We start from the raw sequence: 24,863 nt of genomic DNA on the forward strand, positions 1-24,863 counted from the left end.
TCCGTAGAGTGAGATATGAGTGCACAAAGCCGACACCTCTTCTAATATGGGTTTTCACCAGCGCAGTACCTTCCTGCGGCTTGTGCTGTCTATCCAAAAGTCGTATTACAATATCTTTTTCTCCGTTAAACTCAATCAATAAACTACTAAGTTATGGGAAATTTTCATGCTTTTTCAAAATATAGAAATTTTATTATAACTCAAAAATTATGAAAATTGTGAAAATCATGGAACGAGATTTTCTGTTCATCCAAAAAATTTCAAATCAATTTTGTTAGTCCGAATATTGATTTGGTTGCGGAAAATTCTAATTTCCTTGAAAACTTCGGTGCAATTGTTGAAGCAAATAAAAGTTAGCACTCTCAATATTGGAAATATCTATTTTTTTTTTTTTTGGGTATTCTGCATAATGACATTGACATAAACGAGTTTGCACAAAGAATGATTATTTCAGATGATTCAAAGAGTCAAACATGTGTTGGGTCCTTTGGTGTGTATCGGGACCATGGACTTGAAATCTTAGCCTAGGAGGGCACTTACGTAATTTTGTCTGAACGGGCTTTCCAACCCAAGTGCATTCAGCCATTGTTGAGGGGCAGAGGAACTTTGAGATTGAGTTGTGCTGCTTGAATTGGCGATTTATTGAGGTAAGTGATTTATACCACTTGCATATTTTGGAAAATTTGCATGACAAGATTTGCTAAGAAAAAGCTATATTGTGACATGGCATGTATTTAAATGTTAATGGCATGGCCTTTTGGAAAAGGCCAACAATATTTTTGGGCCTTGTCACAAGCATACTGTGACTGTAGGTTTGCTGACATTGAGTTCATATATGCTGATTACCTTACATGGGTTATGCTTTATAGTGCATAGTCTTTTGTTCATTGGAGTAAGCATTCTACTTGGTATATGGGAAAATGCAATGACTGTGATCGTTTTGATACATCGATGCAAATTTGTTTTTAAAGGTGCATTATTCTTCTCTTGATCCCATAAGAGTGGTGTCCGTTACTTATTGAGCTATGATTTTCCTCATCCATATTTACAACCGGTTTAGGTTTCGAAAACAAGAAAGCTTAATCGAATGCACATGGAGAGTGATTCGGTAGCAGCATTGAAATTTACTTTAGACTATTTCAATAAAGTTTATCAAATTGGATTTATGAAGTTCTAGTAATTGGTTAGTTCATAATTCACTAGACTTTGTAGAGTGAATGGACTTTTGAAAGAGTTGGTCAAGCTTGTGGGCAATGTATGTGACGAGGGTTTTATTAATGAAGATTGCAGGCTCAACTTTAGTACCTGGAGAAGGATTTACACGCTCTCATGCATCATGTATGATTGTACATTCCTTTCCTAATTCATTCTGTGATGCCAATCGATACTACTGCATTATTTTCATCTTGGTATTCTAGGATAATCTTACTGCATTATTTCATCTTCTACTGCATAAAAATAACTTGTATCTAAAGAAAAACATGCTCTCTCTCTCTCTCTCTCTCTCTCTCTCTCTCTCTCTCTCTCTCTCTCTCTCTCTCTCTCTCTCTCTCTCTCTCTCTCTCTCTCTCTCTCTCTCTCTCTCTCTCTCTCTCTATATGTACAATTTTTTGTTGTATTATGTGATATGTTTCTAGGTTTTTGTGAACAGTCACGATTCATTACATTGAGAACATTTTATTTAAGACTCATGCCCATTTTGTTTTCTACATGGATGATCGAAGTAAGCTTTGCAAGAAAAATTACCCTAAAAGTTAGAAAAATAAGCAAGAAGTTCCTTTTTCCATTGGCTCATAACTTTGACACAGGGTGCGATACCTTACAAATATATATGGACATGTTGCCGAAGCTACGACCTGAAAAATCGCATCACCAATTCTCCTATGCTCTGTTGCTTCCACATCCTACACATGAATGCTTTCTTTTAGTCAATTCCAGTATAATCATGTGAAAATTGTAAAGATCAAAATAGATGTGTTTCTATATTAAGAAAATATGTTCTCAGTAAATTTTTTTGGGTATTCCAAGACTAAATCATGCCCATCAATCTCATTCATCGTGTTGGTCCTTCCCCCTTACCGTCTAGTGTAATTGTCACACTCTAATTTTTCCGCACAAGAAAAAGGGAGTGACCCGGCGGTCTTTCAAGAGAAAGATGAAGTCTCAAACCAATCTCGCGACATACTAACTATACCAAAAACATACATATCTAGGCCAAAAGCTAATACCAATAAAATATAGCTCAATAATCCGCACGTCCAAGCTGTTTCTCCTATGCGTCAGAGGGTAAGGAACCTGAAAGTTCAAATTGCTGCTCAGTGAGTGATAAATATCTCGCTATGTGGTCAGGCACCAACTATGCACATTTTACAAGCACCACCTTTGCTAAAGACATTTAACCAAACATAACAGCCAAACCAAAATACTTGTATTAATAGATCACGATATTTACTCAAGAAAGCAATCCGGCATAAAGCAAAACTAAATAGGCATTTGAATGTCGGACAAACAATAGCTTCTTTTTCCTTGGTTTGGTCATCAAATTCGTTTCGACAAATAACACGTGCTTATGTTGTTATATTACTCCATGGTACGTAACTCGTCATTATGTCCAATTATCTATCTACATAGAAAATATAAATGCACAAGAGTGTTGATAACATGTCGTAGTCTCTATGAAAATATGTCGTAACTAAAGACTATTCACTCATAACATGATCATTTTTTCGATTGGCAGATACTTTTGTTAGTCAATTTATCCACACCTCACTAGAAAAGATGAGCGTAACTAAGTTGGTAAATTCCAACACGACTAGCCTTGGTTGTGAAACTTTGTGTGACAACTTACCACAATCCTACCCAATGCCATGAATAACTTTCAATGAAAATAGACCCGGTTACGAGACGTCGTGTTATAGCACTCCTTCACAGAGCTTTGAATAACTTACAACAAGAGCAACGGGATTTTGTATATTAAGGAGAATGTCCATTACATTTTCACCAATAAATTTATATGACCTTTTCAATTTAATTTCTCTTTCAAACTGATCTAATACGATTAATTTGAGTCAATTTCAGAAACTTTTTAGGTTCTTTTTTATTATAGCACAATGGATGATAATTATGATAGATATTGGAGGCATGAGTCTTAACAAATTGTAGACCCAGTTGCGTTGGGTCATGCTTCAGTTCAATTCTATCCTACGAGCATATTACGATGTATCTGCTCATTTACACATTTTTTTGGTCAATCGGTGACTATCTGGTTTGAGATTATTTCTCAAAAATGGATGAAACCAACTACAGGCGTCAGAACAACGCCTATGTACATCGTAAAAAGTCCTAAAACCTTTTAAGTTGTTTTGTAACTCTGTTTTATTGGGTAGGGTTTACGACCCATTATAAATGCAATAAGTCAAAAATCAGTAAGTTACGACCGAAATTGCCCTGATTACGATGCATTCCCTCTAAGCTTACGACCTATTACAAGCTTGATACTTTGAAAATGACAAGGTAGCGATGGAAATGCCCATTGGGCACATACGTTTGCTTCCAACTTCTGACCTATTACTAGTGCTGTATATTGAAAATCAGTAAGTTATGACCATTAGGCCTTCGTCACTAAATGTTTGCTCTAAGTTGACGACTTTTAACGAAGCACACCCATCCACGGTCTCTGGTTTTGGGGACATGTGGAAGTATCATTTCAAATTTTGACGATCATAACAAGTTGTAAATCTAATATGAGAACATATATGACATAACAGCAGATTATTTATGTCGTAACAAGTTGTCAACTCTATTAGCTTCTTGTTTTGTAATTGAGACCAATTTGTCGGAGGGTGCAAGAAAATAAACCAAACTGCAAAATTGTGCGTCTATTTCCTATTTTGAATAAAGCTTTACGCGTTCTATTTTAGAGGGTTAGTTTTAGATTAAGATGTTTAATAGATCTTTAACTTTGTGGCTGTTTACTAATGTGTAATGGGGCTTTCTAAAATTAGCATGTAAGACTCCTTATTTAATGAGACGTTAGTAATTTCTCCAATAGGGATTGGTAATTTAGCAACCATACATGTAAACTTTCAAAGAAGTTGGACTAATTTATTGGGGTATGTTAGCTCGCTCTGGCGAACGCATCTCTAAAGAACACATTACTCACTGTGACTTCCACTCTCCCTCTCTCCCTCACACAATCTTCCATCCGCATTCACCGGATATGAGGGAATAGTGGTGGTGAACGGCTGGGGTGACTGGTCGGGTGCGACGGAGTGGCTATGCGCGAAACAGATGTCGCGCTTGTCTCGGACCCCACCTCTTGCTCTCTTCCTAGCCCCCTCTCGTGTCTCCCCCTGCTTTTCACTATTTTCTTCCCTTCTGCCGTTTTTGGAACCCAACCAGCAGCAGCCGGCCCCCTTCTCCCTCTTTTATGCTCACTCTTGCCTCCTTCCCCAAATTTTCTTCTGTGGGCCACAATGGATCTTGTTTGTTGGGAACTTGGATTGATGCCATGTCAAGTATGTGGTGGGCTTGTGAGGAACGTGAGTTGAGAGACGTGGGCTGAATGTGGGCTGAACATAGGGATGCGTGGGACAGTGTCGAGACAGAGCTACTCTGTCCAAGCCGTTTGCAGCAGTAATTTCTCGAGACACCCAAAGAAAAGAAAAAAAAACATTTCGCACCGTCATCTCTTCTATTCTCTCTTATACCAAGAGCATCTCAAATAATAGGAGAAATTACAGCTTACTGAGGTTGTTTGCTTTGCCTAGATTCCACACGACAAACTCCTGCAGAACACTTGCACCTAATCAACTCTTGATTTCAGCTAAAAAAAAATCTGATCTTTTCCCTTTGCCTGTAGCAGAAACAGCAATAGTTAAAGATGGATACATGAGCGACTCCTCCCTGTGACAAACAAGTTCAAAAATAACAGTTAGCCATGATTCTAAAGCAGAAGCAGACCAAGTAGACCAATGTCAGATGATTTCTAATATTCACCCACAAGTTTTCAGCTCAACCATCAAAGACTGAGGCAAAACCGCCTCAAAAGATCCATAACGGTCATTCGGCAGGTTTTCATTCAGCTATAAACGAATTACAGTGGACGAGAGGGAGGGAGTGAGGGAGGGAGAGCCGCATTCGAGAGTGAGTAATGCGTTTTCCAGAGATGGTTCGCCTGGAGCGAGCGATAGCATTTTGCTTGAGCAGCGGGAGGAGAAGAAAAGTTAAAGTAAAAACCCGATCTTAATTTAATTTGGGAATTCTCTCTGTTTTTTACCTGATTACATATTTTGGAAAAAATTGCACCCGTTTTAGTCTTCGGAAAATGTCCGCTGGCAATGATTTGGATGGCCGACGGGTTTAGGCCCTTATTAAGATTACTTAACTATTTCATATCATTATTTGAGATAAAATCCGCTATGTGTCCTTTTTTTAATTAAATGGCGCCACTTCAATAATTTATTTGAAATTTTTCCAAAATCTATTAACTACATGATATTTTGCAGTTTTCTCCCAACCGAACTTGGGAATCGTATGAGAATTCCAATGAGCGTCTCTTCTCATCCATATTTGAAGGGAAACGCATATCCTAATTCTTAAATTTTCTATCTGCTAGACACAGCAAGAAAGATAAGTTAGCATCAGTATCATTATTAATTACTTGTTCTATTGTTCAATAAGACAGTTGAATAGGTTTCAGGAGATGAAAAGAAAAAGGACCTGAATAACTTTCAGTCCTGTATTAGGAAAATGTTAGGTATTGCCAAATTGCTGTTTTTATGTTTGTAATGCACTTTCCATGTCAATGAGAACATTTCTATGCATCACAAATAGAAATGAATTGCTGAGTTGCACAGACAAAATTTGCGTCCCAAGGATTGCGGTCTGTTTATACTTCCCAAAGTTCTCTTGATAAAACATTGAAAGAAATGAAACAAACTGGTTCATCTCATGTTTACTCAACCAGCAAGTCCTACTGTCTTTCATTCAAAAGAAAATTGGACATGCCCAATTGAACAAGTCCAACATATGACAACACTGAAAATTTCGATGAATTACGCCAAAACATGGAAGTAACTAACAATTCGAACACATGAAGATGCCCATGACGCTAAAGGGTAGTATGGTGAACTCAAATGCCAGAAAAGTTGAAACTACTTGCGAATGCACGATGAATCAATGAAAAGAAGACCAAGTCTATAGCTTGGGGTGCCAAATTTTCTCTCCCTCTGGGAAGCTTTGTTTGCATGAGGATCTTGTCTCAATGACCTAAATCTGGAGGAAAAGGGGTTCATAGTGTGTCACCCAGTAGCTGCTCCCCAAGGTGATTAATGCAATTGGGCTTTCTTAACCAGCAACTTCAATGCTATCTTCTCAGCAGCAAGAGCTTCAGCCTCAAGGGTGACCACCCATAAAGTTGTAGTTTCAGCAAGTGACGAGGTCAACACGTATGTGTCCATGTTTGAGGCAGGATGCCCATCTTCCAAGTAACCTGTATATCATTTTAAGCCATTAATTGACTGAGCAAGGAAGGTGAACTTCCTATGTTTTATCAATATTCAGAAACAATGGAGCATTCCAAAAAGTTCTTTGAGGCGCTAAAAGAACTTCAATAAAGTTCTGTGAATATTGGATTAATAAGGACTGATATGAAGATTTACATTTGTTAAGTAAGCAAGACTGGGGGAATGTTTTATGTGTGTCAACAGTTAAAATTTCTTTCGTAGTAACAATCATAGAATGAACTGAAACCAAAATGAACAATTACTTTCTGTGGTACTATTTTTTTATGGCAGCGTTCTTTGAATCACACATGAAAGTTAAGGTCCCCAATTGATGCTCAAATAGAGCACAAAAGAGAACTGGTATGGTCACTGTAGAGTACCTTTTCCTTGCTTCTCAGTGTCACAGCCCACACGGAATGAGCAAACACGATTGGCAACTACCTGCATAACTGAATTCAAGTAATTCAGGCATCACAAAATTCAATTTAATGGGCAATCTTCGAATTTGACTAGCAGCTGGTATGCTTCTTCTGAGCATTTCCCAAGGAAATGTGTCAATCTTGGCTGTTTCATGCTTTCCTGTCAAACTTCTCCCATTTCCTTCTCCATAGGCGCTAACGTGCTCCTCGTGGCGAAGTGAGAGATTCAGAATTGCCTTCTTTATCACTTCAAAGACGCCCTCTTCTCCAATGCTTTTTTGTATTGCAGAATACGGGGAACACACTCTAGAAGTCCATCAATGAAGAAATATACCCAATTGAGTCCATGTTATTTCTATGGTGAGAACCTGTAGTTAGTGTGACATCCCGCACCATTCCAGTCACCCTGAGCAGGAAGATAATATTTTGATGAACTTTTGGATAATATGTTGCACAAACGGTGATAGTGAAGACTTCGGATCTAACGTGAGGACAACACCAGCTTGCTCTGTTATTCTCTGTTATATAAGCAACATAAAAAATTAAGTTCTTGAATACCGTAGAAGTCAGTGTTGATGGCAATAGTTCTCTGCTTCTTTTCTTTTCTTTTTTTCTCTCTTTTCGACAAAAGGGCAAGATGGTGGGCAGATATTACCTGGCCCGGCATCACCTCTCCATTGGTGCCACTAATGTCGATACTGGCATATAAGCAAGCCTTATAGTGAGCATTGGATATGTCTCGGTCGAATGACTTATCAGCCCTAACGCCACAATAGTAAGGCCCCCTATATGGATATAAAGCCTTGTATCATTACAAAATTTCTCATCAACTTAGCCTATATCCATCAATTTTTTGGGAAATTCATTGTGAAACAATGTCTCACCTGGGGTCCTGGATATCCTCCAACAGGCCAACCCAATGACCATTAACATTTGTCTGCAGTAGGGTGATTTCTTGCTCAATCCCATACCTCATGTGAACATTTAGCCAAAAGTCATGAACCTGTCCATTTCAAAACTTTCTAATTCACGATAGAAAAATCATGTTCTTGGATCTCCTACCATGAAACTTCATTGATAACCATTGGGTTACTGAAAATTTCAGCAACCCTGATGCGTTTGTTCACTGGGATCGGCTGGCCAGCTGGTGTGTATGAATCCCAAGTCACCTGCAGACAAACAATAATTCTCCATATGTTGTATTAACCAATTCAAATGATCAGATGGATAAACAATTTGTGACGCCCGGGAAATTTGGACTATATAAATTTGCCCGAATTCAATAAAAAGAAGAAATTGAATTTTAGTCGGTGTAAATTTTGGGATCGCAAGGACATAAGTGACGATTTTTGGACGAGTCCCGAAATGTCATTTGATTTCGATTTGGCCTCGAAATCGTAGTTACCGCAACTTAGGATTTCTAATCGTCGCGCCTAAGCCTTTTTCCCGGACCAACCCTAGCCAGTAGAAATCCAAATTTTACTCCCAATCAGTTGAGCCAAAAATCCGATCAATCCCGATTTATTGAATTACTCTTTTGCCCCTCTCAATAATGCACATAATGCCAAAACAATTTAAACTCTTGGTGGGCCCCACTTGTCCTCCATCCCATCCACTCCCACCAACCCATCACCATCATCTTCTCTCTCTCTTCCTTTTCCTCCCCCACCTCCCACGTGCTCTCACCCCCTCTTTCTCTCTCTCTCTCTCTCTTCTCTTTCTTTCCCCCTTTTTCCTTCTTTTCTGCCGTGTGATCAGACCCCTTTTTCCCCCCCACTTGACTTTTCCCCCTTCTTCCTTCTCCTTCCTCTTTCCTCGTGCGCGGCAAGCCCCTTCCCTCCTCCTATTCATCTTCTTCTTCTTCCTCTTTTCTTCTCTGGTTTGCGATACCGCCCCCTCCACCCGAAGCCACACAGCTCCACTAGCCAGCCACCACCGCATCGCTTCGTCACCGTCGCGCCACCCTTCGCCTAGCCGCCGCTCGACTCGTGGCCGAGCTACCCCGCGGACGAGCCGTCTTTCGACTTCGACGCCCAGCTCCGCGAAGCCCGAGCTTCCTCCGCCGTGAACCTATGACCTCGTGCCAGCTTGTTGCCGCGCCACCTCACCTTGGCCTCGCGTTGCCGCCACTCCAGCCCCGAGACCACCCACAGCCCGTCCGTCCCGCGCGCCCAAGCTACCTCAAGCCCTAGATCCGAGCCGCAAGATCGGAGGACCCAAGATCTCAGCCCCGTCTCTCGCCGCGACCCGAGCCCTCTACTCACCCGACTCGTCCACCCGCGTGTCCCGAGACCCACCAGATCCGAGTGTCCCGGCCGCCGGAATCGCAACCCCGTCGTCGTCCCGAGAGCGTGGAGCCGAGGCTTTCCGTTCGGATAAACAGTGCCGTGAACAGTGTTCGGATGAACAGTGTTCGGGTGAACAGTACCGGATGAACAGTGATCGGTGAACAGTGCTCGTGAATAGTAACCGGCGTGAATAGTGCCGCCGGCCGGCCGTGAACAGTAACTCCGGCGGTGAACAGTATTTTTCGACACCGGTCTCAAAGTTCGTGCCGAGGAATTTTCAAGAGTCGCCGATCGTTGTTGGGCCGGGCCGAGTTCGCGTCGTCGTCGCTCGAGTTGAGACTGCCCGAGCTATTAAATTTGTGAGTTGACCCTAATCCTTGGTTAGGACGCTAATTGCGCCTAGAATTAGTTAGCTAGTCGATAGGGCATTTAGGTAGATTCGATTATGGTCGGAGTAGTTAGAAACCCGGTTTAGGATAGATGACCATAATCAATTAATTAGAATTGTCTGTGGCTAATTGTTGTTAAATGAATTTGACTGTATGTTGTGATTTGATCGCGAGCAAGCGATAGGTTAAGGACGAGCGATCGATTGACGATTATAAATCGAATTGGCTAATTAATGACTACGGCACGAAATTGAGCCTCTATATGGCCTAATCGAATTGGTTTATTCGTGTTGAATTGAGGACTTGGTGTGGGCGGGTCGCCCCGTTGAAATGTTGATTTGAGTGTTCTGATTGCTCGTTGAATGAATTGGTGTTCGTTTGGGAATTAATTGTTCCGTGTGTACTTGCGGTGTCTATTTGGTAGTCTGCATATGCATATGACCGTGTGCAAATCAAAGACATATTTTAGCATGAAAATGGCCTTGGGCCGAGTCTTTGAGCACGTATGTGTGAGCATCCGGCCTAAATCAAAGAGAATAAATTGATTGATGTGTCGGGTGTGCTGTATGGTCATATGAAGGAACGATGATGGGTTTTCCTGGCAAATTCGTCTTGTACACATAGTACACACCGTACCATTTTTATGGAACCACACGACTTGCCGGAAGCACGATAATTCATGCCCCGTATGGTACGTACGGTTTTAAGGGATTATCGGATGCCGGTCGCAGCTTATGATGGACCGAAGCCCCGTATAGGGATGCCTACTCGCCGTGCCGTGCGGGGTGCACTGGATACACCGCTTGTAGTAGCCGTTGCCGAGAGGGAAAAGGAACGTAGCCCGGTCCTGCCGGAAGAATGCGGGATCGCATTAATTGTGAGAGTCGATCACGCCGGTCGCGTGGATCCTCATCACTATAGCGCCATGAGCGCGATCATCGTTAATAAATGGACTCGTGTGGTGTCCAGTGCATACTTGTGAGTGTGATGCGTGTTCGGTTGGTCGTCTGATGTGGCTGTTGAGTGGAGTCAAGCATTGCATTATGTGTGGCTGAAGGTTGGTAAGTATGCATGTGGGTGATTATTGCCGTGTGATATGATGGTTGGATATATGTCTATATCGTGATTTTTATAATCCTCGTGTTTAGGAGGTTACGGTGAATCGGTGTCCTAACCGAGCTTAGGCTTGATTCACTAAGATTTATATCTCACCCCGTTGTGGGAACTACTTTCGGGTCCCAAGTGATGGAGCTTTGCGGATACCAAGGCCAGGTTGAGGGTAGTCTTTTGGAGTAGATGAGAAGTTAACCTTATCGGACCTAGTAACCTTTTGAGGTCTTAGTGAGCCGCCCCGAAGTATGGGGTTGTATATATTTCTGTAGCTCAGTAGGGTTAAGACTCATCTGCCGTCTTGTAATCGTACATGTTACCTTTTGATTATCTGCCTTGGTATGTATTTCCTGCTATGCTATCCCCGTTTGTTTATATGTTGTTTGGGAGTAAACCGTTTCCGCATGCGTATATAATTGAAAGGTCGATAATGCTCCTGGGACGTTATCCTTCATGACCTCGTGGCGATTTGGTAGGGATGTCGCGGGCTCGAGAGTCGGGGCGTGACACAATTTTTTAAAACATAATAATTGTTTCGGAATGATTACCGAGATGTTGTTGCCATCTCAAAAAGGATCCTTGAAAATTGCTTGAGGGCCGTTAAAAATCACGAACTTGATGGAATGATGTGAAGGTAAATATAGTAAGACAGTTTTGGGCGTATGTCATCTCACTATGAGATCACTTCACTACCCTCCCACAGAGCTTGACCAGTACTTGATCCATCGTAGTTCCACTAGGGAAGTTCACACGGGTGCTCAATAGGTCTAGGATCATCTGATTATTCAGAAATTAATAGATCAATAGCATGTAGCACGTAAAAAGAAAACGCTACAAATTTTATTGTCGCCATTCATGCCCTTAATTTGCTGCGCAGATTTTATGCCAGAACATCTGATCCTGTCTCATAGTGAAACAAGTTTTGCTAATGTAGAAATTGATAAGAAGAAAATGGTGTCACTTGTTGAATGTGCATAGAACATATGACATATCTTCGGACGGAGATTGAAAAAAGTGCGAACTTATAATCTCAGTACATAATAGTTCATATATTGTTCATCTTTTTGTGCACCGCAATTTGAGATTTTAGGCATTAAAACATGCCAAACATATTCTGCAATTACCGTATCGGTGTAGGGCGTGACGTCCAAGTCGAGAAAACTCTCAAGCCTGTAATAGTATTGCTCTCGGACTTCAAAGCATACACCCTGTACTTAGAAAAGCTCTTGGTGTTTCCACTCTTCTCCTGTTTTAGCAAGAGAGAAATCCACGTGTTTGCTGTCATGGGACTGGCAGTCAGTGAGTTCTTTGTGATCCTCATCTGGCATTTTGTCATTGGTGCCAAAATCAGCGCCATTTCTGCCTGATCTGAAAAGTAAAGCAGTGTGAGTAATAAACACATCTACTGAAACAAAAAACCTGGGAGTTCAATCTCACGGAAGATAGTTCAAACGACCAGCTCTAATTGTATGACTTGGCCTTCTTGTATGCACGAGAGTTTTGCTTTGAAAAGATAAAAGAATAAACTGTGTACTTCAAGAAAGGGTCTCTTTAGCAAGTGCCAGAGTTGAAAAGTAGAAAAACGCTTTTTGAAGACTAGTTTCAAGTAGGAAAACATCACATTTTGCAAGCATAAATAGTGAGTCTTGTTGAAGGCCGTAAGGACGCTACCAAATTCTCCTAGGTAAATAAACTAAAACCAGTGGCATAACTATACTTCTCCCTTTAGAACCATTTCAAGGTTATATTCAGGTGACAGGCCTCCTTCCCAAAAGAAAGCATGTTAACAAGTAAAAATCTGAGGGCGGTTACATAGTTGAAGCAAGCAGACTGCAAAGTGCAACATCTTAAAAAATTAATGAAATTCCACATTACCAAGGATCAATCAGCACACACGTTTTTCTGATATGTCATTAGATCTATCGGATGATCAACTTGTGAATCTAGACAGTGCACCTAATTCTTTCCTCTCGCAATCACATTGAAGTAATTTTTTTCTTTTACATACTTGGCAAAATTGCAAATTACTCTTGCAGACCACTTTGGCGAAAATATCCATCAGTTATCACCATGGTAGAGCAAGACTACAGAGCACAGCAATAACCATTATGACCAATTGAAGTTATAGAAGAAGAAAAATCTGAGATGAGAAGACAAGAGAAATCAAGTCTACATGAAGTCCACAACAAAGACTTAAAATTGGCAATGATTGACTTAGTCATCAAAAGAAATGACAACAAAGATTACTGCTTCGTTTATTCATTCTGACTCACACAAACACATTTCTTTTGCAGACATTGTTGTCACAAAGAGATGAAGTCCATAGCAAATGTCAACCAAACAAAATGAACAGGACAACCTTGCAGTAATCAAAATGAAGAAGTCATGGATTAGACTCCTGGTCTGACTGTCATAAGACCTCTTCTAATGCCAAAACATTTACTCAATTGCTTAAGATGGTGCTCGAGATTGGCAAAGGATTTACCTAAGAACCTCTGCAGAATGGCTAAGCAGCAACCAAGAATCTGAGAGAGAGAGAGAGAGAGAGAGAGAGAGAGAGAGCTGTAATTTGTTTGAGGTGCAACTTCTTGTCGACTATAGAGTGATTTGAAGGGCCAAAAAAAATGCTTTTGGCTGTTCCTTAGCAGATACGGCTATGTCTTTAGTGGAGGAAAATAGTTGGCTTGTCTCTTTGGAAGCTCCAAAAGAAAGACTAGATCACCTTCATCATGACATTAAGAATTCTCCCTCCCTCCCTCCCTCTGTCTCCCCACCATTGCACTTCCCTTCAAAACTCTTCACAGACACTTTAGAAACTCTAACATAGCATAAAACAATTTGCAACCTTTAGCTCACACAATGTTGCTGTCAAATGCTAATAATAAGATCACCTCACTATTCTCCCCTGGAGCTTGACCAGTACTTGATCCATAGTAATTCCACTTTGGAAGTTCAGACGGGTGCTCAACAGGTATGGGGATCGCCTGATTTCAAGAATTAAGACATCAATAGCTTGTAGCATGTGAAAAGAAAAAAGCTACATATTTGATTGTCGCCATTCATACCCTTGATTTGGTGCAGAACTATGTCAGAACCTCCAATTCTATGAGATAAAAGTTATTGTTAAGGGAAGCGAACCAGAAGCCATTCTCCAGAGAAAAATTTCATCACATCATCTATGAGAGTTTTCCAGAATCATCGGATTGTGCAGGCATTTCACTCCTTGTGAAATCAAATAAGCACATTGCACACTATATCTTCATTTTTATCCCACGTTTGGGAATAAAACCAAGTGTCCAAACCTTTCAGCGATCTGTCCATGTCCCCCAATCAAATCAAGTATCAAAACACAATTCGAAAATCTTTTTATATAAAATCTGGGAAAAAAAGGTCCACATACCTTCAGAGAGGAAAAGCGTTCGTGATAGGTGGAGGATAAGCAATCTTGTAGCAGCCCTCGCCTGCATATTTCTCACACCTCCCCTCCAATTCTGGGCAATAGTAGATTCCTAGGTGAGTAAGGGATGCCAGCCTTCAGATTCTTTCAGTTAATGATGGAATTTCCAAGTGTTGTTCATCTCTCTGTGGACCTCACTTAAAGGAGTTTTAGGCATCAAAACATACCAAATGTATTCTGCAATGATCGTATCGGCATAGGGCGTAACATCCAAGTTGAGAAGACTCTTGAGCTTGTAATAGTATTGTTGTCGGACTTCAGAGCATACACCCTGAAACTCAGAAAAGCACTTGGTGTTATCACTCTTCTTGTGTTTTAGCAAGACAGAACTCCGTGTTTTTGCTGTCACGGGACTGGCACTGTGTCATTGGCGCCAAAATCTGCGCCATTTCTGCCCAGCCTGAAAACTAAAGCAGTGTGAGTAATAGACATATCAACGGGAAAAAAAAAACCTGGGAGTTTAATCTCATGGAAGATAGTTCAAACGACGAGCTCTGTTTGTATGACCTGGCTTTCTGGCATGCATGAGAGTTTAGTCTTGAAAAGATACAAGAATGGACTGGGTACTTCAAAGAAAGTGTCCCTTAAGCAAGTGCCAACACCGGAAAGTAGAAAACCTCTTTCGAAGACCTGTTTCAAGTAGGAAGAGAGTTCCATTTTAGAAGCACAGATAGCAGAGTATTATCGATTGCCTTAAGGACGCTGCCCCATTCTCCGTGAAAAATAAACTGAAAAACAGCGGCATAACTATGCTTCTCCTTTCGGAACCATTTCAAGGTCATTCTCAGGCCTCATTCCCAAACTGATGATCAACTAGCAAACATGTTATTCCGACAAAAGGGATGATCAACTTCGTGAATCTTGATTGACAGTGCCACCTGATTAAATCACATTGAAGCAGTTTCTTCGCTCACGAACACGGCAGAGAAGAAGAAGAAGAAGCTGAGACGAGAGTGAATTACAAGAGAAATCGAGTCTACATGAGAAGAAGTAGGGAAGGAATTATAAGCGATGTGTCCCCCAATCGAATCACCAGTCAAAAAGGCATTTGGGGAGGAACAACAAAAATGCGTGTAATAATCAGAATTAGGCCTCGCGAGAGAGATGTCTCTCTCTCTCTCAAGCAAATCGAATCACATACCTTCTTCATATTATGCTATGTCTAATGTCAATGTCGGCGATATGAGCAATCTTGTGGACCCTTTTTTCCCAGATTTCATATAAAAAGATTTTCGAATTTTAGGAACACTTTGGTAACTGGTATGATATGTTAACATCGTCTCCTGATGCCTCCACTTGAAACCTTGAGCTTGAATATTATTTGAGATCTGAACATGCCTAGTACTCTGTGAAAATCATAAATCAAGAATAAATCATGATCTCCTCTAGTTAAATTCTAGTTACATTTTCTTATTCAGTTGTATACTCTTAACTAGCCTTAATACACTCAACTGAAACTTGCTGAGATCATACAAAGAGAACGGATTTCTCATTATTTTCGTGAAGTTTTCTTTCAAGCCAATGTCAAAGTATGTTTTGATTGTTGGGTCACTGTCCATGCATCTCTTTAAGAGCATCCTTTTAAGGCAGGTGACCAATGCTATTCTGAGAAGAAAACTAAGTCCTTGAACCACCCTGCTCGGGAGAGTGTATAGGGTATGGTTATCGATCCAAAATCCTGAATGATTACAGAAACATGAAAAAGAGAACAGAACAACTGTAGCTAGAGTTTTATGTGGCTGTAAAGTTAAAAACTGGGAAAATTTTCGAGCGGAAAGAATAAGAACTTGAAAGGGCATTGAAGAATGTTTTGGTGAAGCTTTTTTCCTGGAGTTGGCTCTGCAGCTTTCATCGTCAGTTTCTGAGAAAGGTATTGCCAGCTTGTCCAAATTTAGTCTGGGTTAGGATAGCTTAACACTTAGCAGTGATCTGTGTATGCTTCATTTTCTCTTTGTTTTTAGCAATACAATGAGTTCAGTTCTAATTTGATGTACTTCTAAAGGAATTTGTAGAAGTGATCGGCCGTGGCCTTCTTGAAGTAATTGAGTAGGCAAGATATGATCTTAGGGTTGTCAAGATGATTACGATAACTACTTGTCGGAAGGAAATCGCCTGAGTCCCGCTGAATGCCGCTCTTTGGGGTCGTCCCTAGTCACCTCTTACAATGGAAATTGATTGGTTTTGCTCAATGGGGAGACTATCATGAGCCCGTTGGATTAGTCTGGTGCACTCAAATGGCTAACACCAAATTACAGATCACTACAGAGAATCGGCAAGAAACATGTGTCGCAATTTTTTTTTGAACTGTAAAATCCTATGAAGCATATAATTCATCTCAAGCATCATTACTAAGATTGGCCAATGGCATTAATAATTTGTCTTGGTTTAGCCACTGTATTCCTGGATTATGCTATCGAAGTGTGATTTTCTTGCTTGATAGGATTTGGACTAAATTTCGACGATACAAGAATGATTGAGATGGTCGAGTCCGCTGAGAAGCTACTCGAGACATTTTAGAGTTAAGAAATTAGTGCTGCGTGGGGGCTGGCCGTAGTGATGAGACCTGGTCTCAAACTCCGGGAGTAGCAAAAGAGAAAAAGGTTAAGTCTTTGCGAAACCTTGCTCCCTCCTCATGCGTCCCCACCCCACTTCGTGGGTAGGGAGGGATTTGAACCTTTCACCCTTCTCTTCCCAAATGGAAAGAGTGACCACTGGGGTAATCCCCCAATATAGAGGGCTATTTTTAGATCAAGATGGTTAATGGCTATTTAACTTTGCGACTCTTTATTGATGGGTAGTGCACTAATAAAATATTAGTAATTTAATGGAATGTAAGTACGAAAAATTATTTTAAAAAAATCATAACCTATTACAATTGTGTCAATTCAATCATAAATTTTTTCTTCCAATTCAATCCTAAATTTTTTTAATTTGTGCGAATTAAGTCCATCCGGCCAAGTTCGGTTGGGTGGCATTGGAGGGGCTAACATGGCAATTTTAATGATATTTTACTATTTTTCATAAATTTTATTTATCTATTCTTTTTGTCCTTTCTTTCATTTTCTTTTTGTTCTTTTTTTTTCCTCCCTCTTCCTCCAGCTAATGTTGTTGGGTGAGGTCAAGCCTCACCGTCGCTCAATGAGATTGGCCTCGCTTGCCCTCGCCTCTAGCCGATCACCGATTCGGCGACCGGGTGGAGGAAGAAGAAGAAAGAAAGAAGAAAAAGAAACAAAAGCAAAATAAATAAATTTAAAAAAATACATAAAGATTATTACAAATTGTCCATATCAGCATTGGTCGGTTAAAGTTGGCCGGAAGGTTTAAATTGACACAAATGCTAAAGGTTTACGATTGAGGTGGCATAGCTGCAATAGATTTAGGACTTTTTCGTTAATTTTCCCGATGTTAGTAAGTCCCATATACGTTGGTAGTACACTAGTGACACTTGTAGAATGTGAAAAAAGTTGCTAACTTACCAACTTATTTAGATGTTTGGTAATTTTTTTAAAGAGTTGTCATTTTACTAACCACACTAGTAAAACTTAAGAGAAGTTGGTAATTTTACCAATTCATCAGAATTTTGATAAATTCTCTTTAGTGTTGGAAGTTTACTGATCAATCTTGTTAAAAACTTTAAAGAAATTGGCAGATAATTAATCACATATGATTTTGGCAAATTCCTTATAAGGTTTTTATTTGTGTAAATTTTTAATAAGTTGGTAATTTACTACGGTATTAACTGTTAGTAAATGCTTTATAGTGCTAGTATGTTACTACCCACACTATTAGATTTCTCCTTAACAGGACCCTAGAATCGTCTAAGAAGTCCAATCAGCGTGTCTTCTAATCCATATTTCAAGAGAAACACAAATCCTTCTCAAATTTTTCAATTTGCTAGATACGGCATGATAGATTAGCTAGCGTCGGTATCATTGTTAATTATTTGTTAAATTATTAAATAAGACGGTTGAATTGGCGTGACGAGATGAAAAGAAAAAAAAAAAAAAGTAGTAACTTTCAGTTCTATACAAGCAAAATGGTAGGAAATGGTATTGCCAACTTGCAGTTTTTGTGTACGTACTACACCTTCCATGTTAAAAAGAACATTTCTTTGCCACACAAAGAAAGCAAAACTGCCGAGTCGCACGGACAAACTCAGGTTGCAGCAATCTGTTTATACTTCCCAAAGTTCTCTTAAGAAAAACATCGGAAGAGAAGAAAATAACTGGGGCATCTCACGTTTCTTGAATCAGAAGTCAAACCGTCTTTAATTCCAAGTCCGAAATGCCAAATTGAATGAATTCAACATATGAGGACAATAAAAATATGCCTGAATTGTGCTGAAATGTCGAAGTAACCGACGGTTCAAACACATAAAGATGCTCATGACGCTAAAGGGTAATGGTGAACACAAACGCCCGAAACATTGAGACTCCTTGCGAATGCAGGATGAAACCAATGTAAGGGAGACCAAGTCTAAGCTTGGACACCTAATTTTCTCTTCCTCTGGGATGCTTTATTAACACGAGGTTCTTCTCTCAATGACCTAAATCCGGAGGAAAAAGGGTTCACGATCTCTCGGCTTGTAGGTCCTCACCAATTTGATAAATGCATTTGGCCTTTCTTAACCAGCAGCTCGAATTTTAGACCTTCAATGCTAGCTTCTGAGCAGCAAGAACTTCAGCCTCCGGGGTGGGCTCCCATAAAATTGTAGTTTCAGCAAGTAATGAGGTCACGATGTATGGGTCCATGTTTGAGGCAGGGGCCTTGTCTTCCAAGTAACCTGTAAATCATTTAAAGCCATTGATTAACCGAGCAAGGAAGGTGAACTTTCTATGTTTTATCAATATTTAGAAATAAATGAAGCATACCAAAAAGTTTTCGAGGCATTGAAAGAACTGATGTTGATACCGGTATATAAGCAAAGCTTTGTAGTGAGCATCACATATGTCTCGGGCAAATGACTTATCAGCCCCTACACCACACACAGCAATAAGGCCCCTATGTGGACATAAAGCCGCATATCACATTACAAATGTTCTCATTAACTTAAGCCTATAATCCAACTATATGTAGGGAAATTCATTCACAAGATCTCACCTGGGGAACTAGATATCCTCCAACAGGCCAACCCAATGGCCATTGAACATTTGTCTGCAGCGGGGTGTGCTCTTGCTCAATCCCATGTCTAATGTGAACATTTAGCCAGGTCATGAACTTGTCCATTTAAAAAATCTCTAATTCATGATAAAAACTCAAATCTTTTTGGATCTCCTACCATGAAACTTCATTGAAGATCTTTGGAGTTACTGAAAATTTCAGCAACCCGCGGCACGTTTGTTCCTTGTGATTGGCTAGCCGGCTAGTGTATATGAATGGCAAATAACCCGCAGACAAACAATAAATATCCGTAAATTAATTGAAATGTCTCTTTTGATTAACCTGTTCGGATGATCTGATGGATGAACAATTTTTTACAACACAACATTTGTTTCATATAGTGTTGCCACCTTGGAAAGGATCCTTGGAAATTGCTCGAGGGCGGTTAAAACATCGAGAACTTGATGGAATGTTGTGCGAGTAACTATAGCAAGACAATTTTGGGTTTATGTCATCTTACTATGACATCACTTCACAACCTTGACCAATACTTGATCCATCGTAGTTCCACCTGGGAAGTTCAAACGGGTGTTCAACGGGTCTAGTGATTATCTGATGGAAAAACACAACATATTTTATTGTCGCCATTCATACCCTTGATTTGCTGCATAGATCTATGCCAGAACTTCCAATCCTGTCTCATAGACAAACTAACATCAAAGTGTGAAACAAGAGATGCTAATGCAGAAATTGAAAAAGGAAAAAAGGTGTCACTAGTTGAATGTGCATAAAACATGTGACGTACTTATTATGATGGTAGATTAAAGAAAAAAATAGGAAACTTATAATCTCAGTACATAATAGTTCTGGTGTTGTTCATCTTTACGTGCGCTACCCTCAAAAATTTTAGGCATCAAAACATACCGAACATATTCTGCAATTATCTTATCGGTGTAGGGCATGACGTCCATGTTGAGAAGACTCTCGAGCCTGCAATAGTATTGTTCTCGGACTTCAGAGCATACACCCCGAACTTAGAAAAGCTCTTGGGGTGTCCACTCTTCTTCTGTTTTAGCAAGACAGAAGTCCCAACTGTTTGTTGCCGCGGGAATGGCGGTCGGTGAATTCTTTGTGATCCTCATGCGGGATTGTGTCATCGGCCACAAAATATGCGCCATTTCTGCCTAGTCTGAAAATTGAAGCAGTGTGAGAAACGGACTTACCTACTGAAACAAAAGAATGGACTGGGTACTTCAAAGAAAGCTGCTCTTTAGCAAGTGCCGGCACAGAAAGTACGAAGCTGCATTTTCAAGTAGGAAAAACTAACATATTTGAAGCACAAATAGGGAGTTTCCCTAAGGACGCTACCATATTCTCCTTGAAAGGGAAACTAAAAGCAATGGCATAACTATACTTCTCCTTTTAGAACCAATTCATTCAGCAACCATGTTATTCTGATATTTCTTACAAGGGACGATCAACTCGTGAATCTTGAGAGTGCACCTAATTCGTTCCTCTCGCAATCAAAAGGAGAATAATTGCAAAAAAATATCCATGAGACATCGCCCTGGTAGAGCAAGACTACAAAACTCAGCAATAATCGGTATGACCAAATTGAAGTCATAGAACCGGAGATATCGATTCTACACACTCGTAAAAGTACCGTTCTCGGACTTCAAACCATATACCCCGAAACTTAGAAAGGCTCTTGGTGTTTCCACTCCTCTCCTGTTTTAGCAAGAGAGAAGTCCCATGTGTTTGCTATTATGGGATTAGTAGTCGGTGAGTTCTTTGTGATCCCCATCCGGCATTCCGTCCTTGGTGCCAAAATTTGCGCCATTTTCGCCTAGTCTGAAAATTAAAGCAGCGTGAGTAATAGACATATCAAACTGAAACAAAGTACCCGAGAGCTTAGTTTCATGGAAGATAATTGAAACGACGAGCTCTATTTGTATGACTTGGCCTTTCGGTGTGCATGAGAGTTTAGTTTTGAACAGATAAAAGAATGGGATCGGGTAACTTGGCTCACGAGCCGGACAAATTGAGAAATTCTCCGGAAGCACGAACAGTTCAAAATCAAGAACCTCAAAAGCATTAACCATGCTGAACTCGGCGTACATCGTCCTCTCTCCATTACCAAGCGAGAAGGAAGCAGAAAATGTAGAATTCCAGAAGAGAGAGAGAGAGAGAGAGAGAGAGAGAGAGAGAGAGAGAGGAGACGCACCGGTCAAAAAGGCATTTGGGGAGGAAGCGTGTACTCGTGTAATAAAGGCCTCTCGAGAGAGATCTCTCAAGCAATGGCTACGACAAGATTTTACGAAGAAGAAGAAGAAGAAGAGAAGGGTGTCCGCAAAATCGTAAAAAATCATGTCCCCCAAATCGAATCACAAATCGAGAATTATTCATGTGAAAATCTAGGGAAACAGACAAGGTCCCACATACCTTCGTTACCCAAGAGATATGTGGGGGATGATCAACTTCGTGAATCTTGATTGACAGTGCCACCTGATTAAATCACATTGAAGCGGTTTCTTCGCTCACGAACACTGCAGAGAAGAAGAAGAAGCTGAGGCGAGAGTGAATTACAAGAGAAATCGAGTCTACATGAGAAGAAGTAGGGAAGGAATTATAAGCGATGTGTCCCCCAATCGAATCACCAGTCAAAAAGGCATTTGGGGAGGAACAACAAAAATGCGTGTAATAATCAGAATTAGGCCCTCGCGAGAGAGATGTCTCTCTCTCTCAAGCAAATCAAATATCATACCTTCTTCATATTATTCGATGTCAATGTCAATGTGGGGGATATGAGCAATCTTGTCCCGGTCCTCGCCTCCATCTCTTCTGCACCTCTCCTCCAATTACGGGTGGCAATCGAAGATGTTTAGGTGAGTATGGGATGCCAGCCTTCGCATCCCTTCGGGTAATGACGTCAGCGAGGGGCACCCTATGATGTCAAGCCGTTGAAGTGATTAAAGGTCCCCGATCTGCTCTGGTAATTCCTTCAATTTGTCGCAATCCCAAATCTGGAGACGCTCAAGATTGCTGGCCTGTAGAAGCCACTGCGGGAGAGATTCTAGTTTTGGAAGTCCACCGAGGTACACGGAGCGGAGACCGTGAAGAAGGCCTCCATCCAAGATGATGATGTTGTCGCTTTCTTCTTTCGATAAATCCAGTTCCTCGCAATCCCAAATATCGAGATGCACGAGGCTGGATAGATGTCTCATTCCGAGTGATGAGACGGAAGTCAACCGAGGACAATCCTTGATGCTAAGCCCTTCGAGTGAGGTGAGACTTTTCAAACACTCCTCAGGCAAACATTCTAGAAGCTCCATGTCGTAGATTTCCAGAATCTTCAACTTGTTAAGGCCAACTATCGATTTATCAACGCCCGGGTTGGCCTCGCTCGGACTAAACTCCTCAAGATGTGGAGTTCGTGGCATGGCTTCCAATTTCTCACAGCCATCGATGTCTAATTTCAATAGACTAGGAAATGATGTCGTTGTTGAAGTGAATGAATGGTCCGACTCGATGCACTCCAATTCACTCATCCCATAAATCTCTAAAGTCCGGAGGCAAGGTAGTTGGCCTAATTGAGGGAGCCGTCTCCATCTTGTGCATCCGCGTAAGCGTAACTCAACTAAATTTGGCAAGGAAGACACAAGGCTATTATTCAACATCCACCTTGGAAACCTCTCACCTTTATATCCATCGATGCTCAACTTCTGTAGATTAGAGTGCGGCTGCAGTCCATCTAACAGCGTCTCGTCTCTATCCTTGATTATCGCGTCATCAACATCAAAATTGCCCCACTCAAGTGCCAAAGATTTCAAATACCACTTCTCTATCAAGTTCGCGGCCGTGGATTCCGCTATTGCATCTGTCACGCTTCCCAGATTTTCAATGCAAAGGCTTCCCCGAATGTTGTTAAGCCCATTTAGCTCCCCAAGTCCGCAATAATTCTTACGAAGAGCTTTATCTTTGGGCAAAATGAAGCGCGTTAGCCTATGCAGAGAACTCAATTGCCCTAGTCCGCGCGGCACACAACTAAGTTGCTTACAACCATCTAAGTCTAGATTCCGAAGGCTCACTAACTTCCTTATGCCCTTTGGCAATTCTTCAAGGGAATTACAACCGGAGAGATTAAGCGTTTGCAAATTTTGCAATCTCGTAATGGAGTTGGGAAGCCTTTTGAGTGTTGTATTGTGAGAGAGATTGAGATATGTGAGATGCTTCAACTTACCAATGGACCTTGGCACCTTCTTGACCGTCATGGCATGCAGATCCAAGATGCGCAACCTCTTGAAACGTTGAATGAGTTGGCATAGATCTGCTTCACTCATTGATTCTTGTTCTATATCCCAATATCTACGAGAAGACAGAATTGTTCTCAATGCACCTGCTTTCAAACTTGAGATTGGAAGTTTACCCATCAAATTGGAAGATATATTATGAGATATATGACGAGTTCTCTCATGTATGGATTTTGTGTCATCCCATGCCACCCAACACTCGGGCCCTGCAACTGAGCAAGCTAGATCATGCATCAAATCATGCATCTTGCAAGTCTCCTCATCTTCTTCAAAATCTTGGAAGAAGTTGCTGCAAAGTAGATCCATGAAATATCCATGAGCAATGTCTTCTAAACGCTGATTTCCATTTGCTGGTTGGATAAATCCTTCTGCCACCCAAAGATTGACCAGTGTCTGTTTGTTCATCACATAATCTTTGGGAAACAATGAACAAAATGCGAAACACTGTTTCAAATGTGAAGGAAGATGATCATAACTTAGCCTAAGAGTAGAATTTATGCAATCTTCCTTCTGAGCCACTTTTGGGAGCTCATAATCTTTAAAATCTAACCATTGCTGATTAGACTTCTTAAAGAACAGTAAACTCCCAACGGTTCGAATAACCAATGGAACCCCATAGCACTTTCTAGCTATCTCTCTAGCGATAGCTCGCTTTTCAGGATCATGTCTCTCCTCTTCTTTTCGACGAGCAATTTGCATCAATAAATCAACAGATGCACTTTCCGATAAGTCTCCGAGAAGATGAGGCGAAGCAGTGCCGGTGATCTCCGCAACCGAATGCAGGCGTGTAGTTATAAGGACCTTGCTTCCTTTAGCGCCTCCCACCAATAATTCTTTCAAGTGCCGCCATTTTTCTGGGTCATCATCCCACAAGTCGTCTAAAACTAAGAGATATCTCTTTCCCTCAATTTCCGCCCTCAGCTCACTTTGCAACTGATCCATTGTAGCCTCGCTAGGCGCTTTCTTCTTCGCAGAGGCCACGATATTTGTGACTAATTTTTTCATGTCAAAGTCATTAGAGACACAAACCCACATTTTCAAGTGGAAATGTTTGCTGACCATCTCATCATTATAGACACATTGAGCAAGTGCCGTTTTTCCAAGCCCACCAATTCCAATTATTGGAAGGATGGAAACGTTTTCTTCCCCGTCTAAATCCAGTAAAAACTCCCTAACCCTCCCCTTATCGTCATCTCTTCCTTTAATATCCACCTCACGTACAAATGAATGCATCTCCTCTCTCTTCCTCCTCTCTCTCTCTACTCGCGAATCCACAGGGCGCAC

At 40.9% G+C, this 24,863-nt stretch overlaps 2 protein-coding genes and 1 pseudogene across 13 annotated transcripts in view; all 3 read right to left on the minus strand.

Annotated features, from left to right (window-relative positions):
• LOC115744916 (glutamine synthetase leaf isozyme, chloroplastic) overlaps window positions 1-24,863 on the minus strand; it is a 645,880-nt gene that overhangs the window by 356,488 nt on the left and 264,529 nt on the right. For 4 of the 12 annotated variants that reach the window (XM_048280183.1, XM_048280184.1, XM_048280193.1 and 1 more), the window contains one exon: window positions 18,556-18,804. The exons of 1 other annotated variant lie outside the window; for it this stretch is intronic. In XM_048280183.1, coding sequence (XP_048136140.1) covers window positions 18,763-18,804 — 42 coding nt within the window. In that variant the 3' untranslated portion in view covers window positions 18,556-18,762. Of the gene's footprint in view, window positions 1-6,040; window positions 6,494-6,886; window positions 7,294-18,555; window positions 18,805-24,863 lie in introns of those variants that run through there. 7 more of the 12 variants (XM_048280192.1, XM_048280189.1, XM_048280186.1 and 4 more) reach the window with 6 other exon arrangements.
• Window positions 14,175-23,616, minus strand: LOC115744912 (disease resistance protein RGA2-like). Its single transcript, XM_048280182.1, has 2 exons — window positions 22,174-23,616; window positions 14,175-14,244 (listed from the first exon to the last, which is right to left on the minus strand). Exon 1 carries the CDS (start codon window positions 23,607-23,609, stop codon window positions 22,239-22,241), a length of 1,371 nt encoding a protein of 456 aa, XP_048136139.1. The 5' UTR covers window positions 23,610-23,616; the 3' UTR covers window positions 14,175-14,244; window positions 22,174-22,238.
• Window positions 19,673-20,717, minus strand: LOC115744919 (annotated as a pseudogene).

The sequence above is a fragment of the Rhodamnia argentea genome, chromosome 6 (genome assembly GCF_020921035.1).
Source record: "Rhodamnia argentea isolate NSW1041297 chromosome 6, ASM2092103v1, whole genome shotgun sequence".
NCBI classification, from domain to species: Eukaryota; Viridiplantae; Streptophyta; class Magnoliopsida; order Myrtales; family Myrtaceae; genus Rhodamnia; species Rhodamnia argentea.

Excerpts from the sequence above, each read along its gene's own strand:
- LOC115744912 (XM_048280182.1), bottom strand. The coding sequence starts at position 23,609 with ATGAGTGAAGCAGATCTATGCCAACTCATTCAACGTTTCAAGAGGTTG.